Raw genomic sequence first — 9,772 nt, forward strand, 5'->3', positions numbered from 1 at the left:
TTGATGTTTCTGTACTGGAAACTGATCATATCATGCCTATAAAGTCGGTTACAGTCGATCTTTAAATTAATTATTACGTAATTTGATTTTATCTTGCTATTTTTGTGGAAAATATTTAAACTTCAAACGTGTAAACAGTTATGTTTAAAAGATTGTTCAATTTATATTTATATAACTAAAAAGTCATTTTTTGTTAACTTGTATGTACTTAAAAAGCTCGTATATTCGGTGATCGTGATCCAATCGAGGACAAAACTAAATTTTGTAAATATTACATTTTAGTAGTCACCGGATTTTTCACGCACGTAATACGATACGTCACTATACATTCAGTGGCTTCGTACAAGCCACAACACTAATCGAGGTTACACATTCACAATGGTTCACACATTGCGCCACCGTGTGGTGAACAGCAAGATAAACAACAGTTTCCACAAGCATTCTCACACTCCTGACCAAATCATCCGTTAATCGTTTCCAGAACGGAACACAAAAAAATAATAATAAACCTTCCTAAGTACAGCCAAGACCGTGCGCACGTTTTGTGATAAATGGCGTGCCTATCAATCATCTCCATGTGCGTGTGTTTGGTTCGATTAAAAAATCCGATCACCCAGAACAGTTTCCCTTTTCATCGAGGTCAGCTGGGAAAGCTGTTCATACACACACACACGCATATACCGAACGATTCGATTTTTTATTTATCTCCTTTCTCGTATATTTGGCACAAAAGCAAAAGAAAAAAAACACCTACCGATCGCATAATGTACGTTCGACTGACGTAAAATACGCCCCACTAAGTAAGCTGCAGCATTAATGGGATAAATTTCATGCAAAAAAACATCTCATAATGGTTTGTTTGAAAGACCAAACAAACGGAACCAACAACCAAACAAACAACCAGACAAACAAACCGCCAAACAGGAGCAATCAAATAAACCTCTCCATCGCGTACCGAGGGGAAACAGACGGACAGTGAATGGCCAACAGCAAAAAAAACGAACCACACAAGCATGGCGATTTAGTAGAAAGTAAGATACAAAAAATATATATATGGGAACAAAATTGTGGAGTCCTAAAATAAGATCGTTTTTCGCGGTGTGCCCCAAAAATAGACAACACACTTACACACGCATCTAGCACACTTACCTTCACGCGCCTTCAGGTAGACCGTATTGGCCACGATATTCTCTAATTCCATTAGTTCCAGGTTGGCGGCTTTTTGTTATCCGAATGGCAACCCCAAAATGTAGTGAACCGATACTGTTGACCGGGTATGCCGTTGGTTTCGGTTGCGATCAGCTGCTGCCTCTAAAGCGGGTCGCGCTTGCAAATCCGTGCCGTTATCCGACCGGTGCACCAGTGTTGCGGTGAATATTTTAAACCGGCAGAACCGAGAGAAAAAAAACTCCGAAATTCTTCAACCACCCACACCGTACCGAATCAGGGTATGTAAGTGCGTACGCACATGTGTATGTGAGGGTTTAGTGTGTGTGTGTATGCTAAAAGGGTGTTTTCTGTTCTGTTTCGGGTTTCCGTGTTGGTGGTTGATTCCGTGCGCCACCAGCTTGTTTGTTGGACTGGACGATGAGATTTTGTACGATTATTTTTACTTTTGCAACACTTTCACTAGAGCGAGCGGGGGCGCCTTTAGCGTTGTGTCCGCCAATCCACTCCACAAAGACGAACCACACCGAATACACCGCACATTTGACACGCCTCTGGGACGTGTGTCGTGGAGTAGTCGGTAACCGATGGAACCGGCGATGTGAGCAACACAAGCTCAAATGGAACGGTGCTCTACCGTTCGATTTCTACCTAATTTATGTAGCACACCCTCAGTAAAGCATACGACCGGTCAGTAAACGAACCACTTGCGATTGGGGCACACCTGGACACCAATACAACCGATGGATGGATGCGCCTGCACAGCAACATTCGATCACGCGATCGCGCATGGAACTAAGCAGCAGTGTGTAAGCTTCGGGGACCGCTAACGTTTGTCCCTTATGTTGTATTGCATTTACAAACAATTAACATGGATGCACGTAGAGACAGTGATATTCGATGGTACTTCTGAAGGTGAAGTAAGCACTGGCAACAAATGCAATTTCCTTCCGAACAGCTGATTTACTGCTTCATTCTTCTAGTAATACATTCATAGCTAAAACGAAACGAAGAACAAATAGAAATATTAGTAAATGTATAGCAGTCAGGAAATAAAAGAATCAAATAGTACACACAATCAACTAAGAGAGAAATGGTGAATGTTGATTACATACAGTTGGAGTTACATACAGTGTGTAACATAATTATATAAACACCTTTCTTTAGAAATTGTCTTTAATGCCACATAAGGCAAAAATAAAGTGGTTTGTTTAGAATTTATTCCCATTTCACAAATCGTCACAGAGTAAAGTTAGATTGTTATATGTTTGAAATGCAAGACTTTTTTAAAATTATTTCCATTTATTTTTGTCTACGTTTATTATTTTCTTGTATATATTGCGGATATTTTACATGGTTATGTGCAATATTTATAATTATTTTAAAACCTAATTCCTTAAAGATTATTAAATACAAGAAAACTATTAAAAAAAACCCAAAAAATAGGAAAATCTATAAAGCCATTCTGACAAATGCATGAAAGAGATCTTCGGAAGAGATCTTAAAAAAAGCTTATAGAAACGTAATTTTAAAATAGAGGATGCTTTAGAAAGACAATTTTTTTACCAGTACTTCAACTTCAAACAACTTCAACTTCGATAAAATTCGAAAGGTTGGTCCGAATAATTATACCTTTCGAAAAAAATATTTTATGTAAGCTTCTTTGTATGTTACTAGAAGCAATTTTCAAAATAAATAAAAAAATTTGTTTTTATTTTCAATAACTTAACTACGTTAGTATTTTCCATTATTTTGTATTCTTTTATTTTTACTAAAACAATAAGTGCTTCTAAAGTCACAACGGACAGTGTAAAAAAATATAATTGTTTTGCTAATACAATGCGTATTGAATAAATTTTTAAATTTTATTAAGTTATACAACAAAATTAAGTCCGTAAAATAGAAATACTACAGACAAGCTTAGAAAGGCAAGAAAAGAACAGAATAGAGAAATATGAGCAAACTAAGGACGAATTGAAATGAAAGTAATTGCAAAATTAAGTGATGAAGAATGGGATGTTCATGAGATAGCTTACTTAATTATTTAATGTACTTTGCGATAAGATTTTTTTTTACATTAAAACGAACCCAAAGTATGCTTTCCACCATTTACTGAATATACTCATTTTGATCCAAAAACTCTCCGTCTGCCAGCATAATTATTACGTTGTAAGAAGGGTAGTCGACGCGCACGCTTGTCGGCACGGATCCAATGTTGTGAATATTTTAGCATTTTCTGCGATGGCCATCTCCCTTGGCGTGCTAACATTCGCGAAGGATGGACAAGAGCCCTCGTTCTACACACCAAAGCTGCCCCCAAAAAACGCTTTCGTCAAAAGACACCACCATCACAAGGTGGTACACCTTTTTCCTTCACTACACACTCTTAACCGGCAAGCATGCATTTGCTTTACAAATCACACGACCCCTCTTCTACGTCATCCGTCTGCAGCCTTTGACCCTTCGTAATGTACTCCCCATTGCGTGACCCTCACCCAAGACCCATCATCAGACCCGGCGGCACACGAATATCCCTCGGTGCGGCTGTATCGACATTGTCCGCAACCAAGTTTGCAACAAGTTCCGAGACAGGGCAACATGCAGCGCAGCAAAACTTATGGCCACCGGTGTCAGATGGTGTTTTCGTGCAAAACTCTCCATCGCTCTATGCGGACCCCAGACTGCCGAGTCGAGTTGGGGAGGGTTTTGTTCATGTCTAGCGGAGCAAACGAAAGGCACTGACTGGAAGGTTGCACTGATTTATCTATTTTTGAAACCTTGTCAAAGTGTCATCCAATCTCGGACGGTGCCGGAACGGATGGACGGATGGGGGTTTCGGGTAGTACTAACGTGTCCGGTCATAGGCCTCCGACACGATGATGCTGACGTTGCAGGCCATTCTGAACCCCATTCAGTGTTCCCCTTGTTAGGGCGAGGTCAGCCAGCCGAACGTGGAACACTCGAACACACTGTTGCATTTACCGTGCCCGTTTGCTCGAGGCTCCTGTCCGTATCGAACATACTTTGGAGAGCAATTTTGTTGGACTCTTTCTTTGAATATTTGATGGAACTTCGAACCTGCAATTACCAATAAATTAAATTTAGTCATTTATTCTCTTTTAATGGCAAATACAGTGAATTGAAGTAAAGTTTTGCAAACAACATTATGTTTTGTTGAAGAGCCCAACTTATTTTTAGTGATCGCAAGTAGTTTAAGAAGAAGTGAGTCTTCTTGCTTTGGAAGTCCATCCATCATCCGTTCGACTATTCCACCCAAGCCGTACAACAAGTTTGACGATGTCGTCGTCGTATAACAACATCGAAACAGGGGCTGCATAGTACCAGCTCTACGATCGTGCGGGGTTCCGGTGCATTCTTGGAGTGGATCGTCGAGTGTTGCTCTGTCCAGTGGGGAGTGTCAATCAATGCTACAAATGGGCAGCGCTGGGCGAACCAAACCATCAACATTTGTGGTGCACCCTCCTTTTGGATACTCGTCACAATCTACATCCGCTTGGCTTACCTTTCCCGTAGGCTCGTCCCCTCCTGGTGGTGGTAATACAGAAGGTTGAACAAGAAGTACAAATACCATGAACAACTGTCCTTTCTCGGTGTAGCATGGGGGGTATGGTTCCGCAATTTGACTAGTGGTCCAGCAAAACCGATCAACTCTACCGCAATTGCAAGTGATAAAAGCGTACAGGCGGACGTTTTGTGATCGGCCAATTTATATATATATGGGCAAATATGTGTGTTTGCCATAGTAATACCAGCGGAGGAGGCAAAGCATGGGACGAAATGGAAACCAGTTCCAGCAAAACCTAACCAGTATGGGCCCAATCGGTAAGCCACCTGAAAATCTGGTCATCCGCTGGTTGCGAGCATTGACGGTTTGGATCGTTTAGTTTCTATTTTATTTCATTCTCCATCTATCGATTCCGCCAAACGCAAGGTGGAAGGTTGGATATTATGATGCCGCTCAGCAGCAGCAGCAAAAAAAAAGAACCTGTCTTGGAACTGTGCGTTGTGCGCGCTCTCCCTCTCGAGTCAAGTGGCCTCCGAACTGATTTTTCTAAATAAAAACGCAAACACTCCAATTTCGGAATCGGGGCTAGGGGAACATACATTGACGATATGGTGCGGGCCAGTGTGCACGTTGTGCGTGCTGCCTCGTTGGAGAATTTCGTGTTGAAACGTCCGTGTATTGTAACGTTTTGATGGGTGCCTTATGGTGCGTGAGGTTGGGATGGATTTTATAGCTTTCTTTATTTTTTTTTTTTGGTTTCTAAGAAACATACCATCCAGTTTTGAAGATTGGAATCTTAGTGTAAGGAGATACTAGTGCTGATAGAAGACACACTGTCCTTTTCGACGAAATTAATTTGCCTTTATCATATGTATGTGGAGTTTTTCTTATGTTGTCGATAATGTGGTCGGGCTAATAAACCAAAGGTCGGTTGAATCAAATCTAGAATAATGTATTTTAGCAAGACGACTAATATATCCAGCTATATAATAAAATTATTGTAAAAATAAAAAAGATCAAAATTCCTCGTTGAAGCAAAATTCCTCGATAAGCCAAGAAAAATAATTATGATAAAAAAAAAACAAAATACAGTGGAACGTCGTATATCCGTGCTCATCGGGAATCGGCCCTTGCCGGATAAGCGTATATCACGGATAATAGACACAACTCTTTTTATTGATAAATATTAGTGTTTAGGGGACATTTTTTTGCTAAAGCTTAATGTTAATATTCTTAGGCGCGCTTTGCAAAATAAATCTGTTTTATTTGGTCAAACTTGAACCAATTGTATCATTTTTTATTGAAGCTTTTATTTCTTGCGATCACCGGTTTGCAGTTAATATGACAATTCGCCTTTGAAACTGTCATTTCCGAGCTAAACGGATAATGGGACAGCCGGATAAAACGTACCCGGATACTCGGCGCTCTACTGTACCTCTTTAGGCCAACACGAAGACTTAAAACACCATTGTAAAGCCAAGACAAAGACTTACAAATATTGAAATTTCTTTGGTCATTAGGAATAAAATTATAGAAATATAGAAGACCAGCAATATTGGGCAACAAGATGGAGTATGTGGCAAAGGCACCGGTCTTTACCGGCAGAACCGGAATGAAATCCTATTAGGACCGTAAACCCATAAGCAGGATTGATTATTCTACCACATGTAAATAAAGTTAATTAATGGCCAGACCAATACCATGTTGAGGTTGTACCCCCAAAATTTAATAGAAAAAAAAATCAAAAGCTCAAATAAAATTAATTTCTTTAAAGAAGATTAAAAACTATTTAGTTCGCAGGCTGAATGAAGAAATTGTCTATTTTTATATTTTTCTTTATTTTATATATGAAAAAACAAATTTTAGTCTCATTATTACATTTATAATATTTTTACTACACCATCAGATAGTCAGCCCTTGCTACGGGGGGATACGGTCCGAATGGGATTTGATGCCTAGTTCTGTCGTGTGGAATTGGCGCCGTTTAATACATACCGGGCCGCCCCATCCCTCATACATTTATTACAGTTATACTCTTATTTATTTATTATTTGTGAGATTTACCATATACTCATGTAATAAGAATAATCAAAAAAAATATTTTTTTTTTTTCAAACATCTGTGCAAATATCTGTGCCCTCCCTTCCAAAATAAGCGAAAATTTCGTAAATCAATTTTTTTATTATTGTTTTTAAAAAATCAATTTAGTACTAAACTAAATTAGTTTACAGCACACACAATTGTTTGGTCACAAGTCAACCAGTGGAGACGCCTTTGCAATATCACAAAGGTTAAACACGTCTTTACGCTACAAAACCCTGAAGCGTTTGAGGAAAGATCTACCACCTTCAGATGAAATGTAATCCTTTTACCACCTTCGAAAGTAAGCACACACATTAAAAGTTCTCCAATTTTCCAAATACGCCACCCCCTCACCCCAAATTGGGGTAGTTAAATCTTTCCCAAAAGGTAACATTCGCGGGTCACATGAAACTGAGACTGGTGGTGAACAGCATTGTGAAACGATATCGTAGGAAGAAAGTTAACAAGACTTGGCCCACCTGAAACGCTTAAGTTCGTACGCTTGAAAACACTGTTTTTTTGCGCAAGGACTAAAACAGACACAACTGAACCAACCAACACCATTATTATTGGCTGAATAAATCGTATGAAACAAAAACGCATTTGCATAAAATTCTCATGAATTATAAATTTTCGTGATTCAACCATTACGCACTTTCGTTGCAAAATTGACAAATGAGGCAAAGTTTTTTGCTATAAACCTTCAGTTCAGAATAAGTTCGAAGGACAACAGTAAATTTCGAAATTTGCAAACCAAAAAGAAAAAAATTGAAATGGATTGACTTCTAGATTGGAAAAATGATAACGACTCCATTATTTCGGGAAGGAACTGGTAAACATAATGTAATAAAATAAGTAATCTTTTTGCATCTCTCACATCTGGAACTTTGCAACCACTTTCAATACTACATCGTAGTATTATAAACAATTAATACTACTTTTGTACATTCGGATATTCACTTTCCGTTGCCTAATTGGTATTTAGTAGAGAAATCCTCTTTTTTGTCTATTTATCCTTTCTTTTGTTATTTTTTTTTTACTTTTTGATAAACCACCGGTATTGGTGTTAAAAATTATCAGGCAAAGCAACATAATGATGCAAATTAAAAAAAATACTAAAACACTGTATGTAACACTCCCTACGAAACAGATTCACTCTCAAATATCCTCTCACTCTCCCTCTCGCTCTTCCTCAAGCTGTCAAAAATATGCACATAATCCGTCAAAAAGGAATGCGAGTGAAGGATCTTTCCTTCATTTCGATGCACTTAGTGCACCATGTCATCTTGCTTTCCCACTACATACCTTCAATTTGCTACTGCAATACACCAACCGACCCCACATCCAGGAACATCAGCCTGATTTATCCCGGTTGGTAATGAGGGTGATCCTGTCGGGTGTCCTGTTCCACACGTCAAAATCGCTCTCACTCGCTCGCACCAATCAATGGAGCAATCTAGCAGCCCGTCGTCTACTTGTCGTCCAGGAACAACAACAACAGGGGTGTGGTAATGATGGTACCGATGATGATGATGTCCGTGAAAGACGATGTTGCTGACGGCCGCCAATGAAGAAAAGCGAAATGCATTCCTTTCTCTGTGCACTGCTCACACCCTCCCACACGTTCCACTTTTTGCACCACACCTGCACGCGTGTGTGTGTGTGCGTGATTTTTCGGTTCCACTATTGTTTAACACTCTCGATTGCGTTCACACATTGCTTGATGTTTCAAAGATAATCATAAAAAAAAAATATGTAACGAGCTGCAGGAACGCACTAAGTATGGGATCCACCTACTGGACTATCCACCACAATATTACGGAACCGGGGCAAACAAACCGGGAGCACAACACCCACTGTATAAAGGGCTGCAGCAGCACACTTTTGGGATGGAATTCACTGCTTTTTCGCTTTCGATTGCGCGCCTCGCAAAGATACGTTCGCTCGCCTTCGTTCGCTTCTTGGCATGTCGCACGTTTGTATTAATGAAACGCCGTGTTGGCTCGTCCTACACACTGAACTCTTTGGTTGCTTTGCTTTGCCATTCAAACGCACCGCACCTCACAAACACACACGCACCGCACTCGAAGCGCATACGCACGCACACCACCATCGGCCCGGTACGTACGTACGCACGCGTCACTGAGATGAGCAAGATCGCGCACACTCTTACGCTCGACACGCACACACACACATACAGGGGCAACCGCGCTCCGGTCGTTTCTTCACCAAAAACCCGACAGAGGCACACACAGCGAGCGGAGGCGAACGAGTCCAGTGGACAAAAAAGTAAATAATAAACGGTATGTGCAGAACCCCACGGAAGTCGAACCTCGAAATGACACAAATGCTTCTTCGTTTCTTTTTTTCTATTTTCACTTTACGAATGATTCTTCTTGCGTGGCACGATGTTTTCTTTTTTTAATCACGAATCCTCCTACACCATACCGAACAGTGGCGCCTGAATGTGCAGCCCCCCAAAAGGATGGTATCCTGATCCGGAAGTACCAGTGTCCGGGACAGACGGAATATTGAATGAATGAATTACCGTGAGGGAGTGTGTGTGTGTGTGCCTGTGTCTGTATCTGTGTGGTATGGCTCCCCGTTGTGTGGAGCAAGGTGAACAACGGTGCGATGGTGCGATGGGGTGGTTCAACGACCAGCTTCCGACCAGCACAGATCGATGAAGTTCCCGTTTCCCACGAGCAAATCGACACAGCAAAGATGTGCACCTGTGCCGCTGCTGGTAATTGATCTGCGACCGAGCAGATTAGCTCTAATGAAACTTCCACTTGTTAAACAACCGATTGGTCTGATCGCGACAACTTTCCGTGGACTCGCGACGACGACGACGACGACGAGACGCACATCCGTACGCTTTGAGAGTCAAGAGAGAACTTAGTTTTTTTCTGGTGCTAATGCTTTTCCCTATGCTACGGCACTGATTTCACGCACACACGCTCACGTACGATAGATTAGGCGGTGGTCTATTAACTG

At 40.7% G+C, this 9,772-nt stretch overlaps 1 protein-coding gene across 2 annotated transcripts in view; it reads right to left on the reverse strand.

Annotated features, from left to right (window-relative positions):
• LOC125760555 (G protein-coupled receptor kinase 2) overlaps nucleotides 1-9,694 on the reverse strand; it is a 56,177-nt gene extending 46,483 nt beyond the window's left edge. The window contains exons 1-3 of one of the 2 annotated variants that reach the window (XM_049420798.1): nucleotides 9,508-9,694; nucleotides 8,081-8,494; nucleotides 1,150-2,164 (exon numbers count right to left, since the gene is read on the reverse strand). In XM_049420798.1, the coding sequence (XP_049276755.1) occupies nucleotides 1,150-1,201 (52 nt within the window). In that variant the 5' untranslated portion in view covers nucleotides 1,202-2,164; nucleotides 8,081-8,494; nucleotides 9,508-9,694. Of the gene's footprint in view, nucleotides 1-1,149; nucleotides 2,165-8,080; nucleotides 8,495-9,323 lie in introns of both variants that reach the window. The other variant, XM_049420797.1, reaches the window with a different exon arrangement.
• Nucleotides 9,695-9,772: the final 78 nt, after the last annotated feature.

The sequence above is a fragment of the Anopheles funestus genome, chromosome 2RL (assembly GCF_943734845.2).
Source record: "Anopheles funestus chromosome 2RL, idAnoFuneDA-416_04, whole genome shotgun sequence".
Lineage (NCBI taxonomy): Eukaryota > Metazoa > Arthropoda > Insecta > Diptera > Culicidae > Anopheles > Anopheles funestus.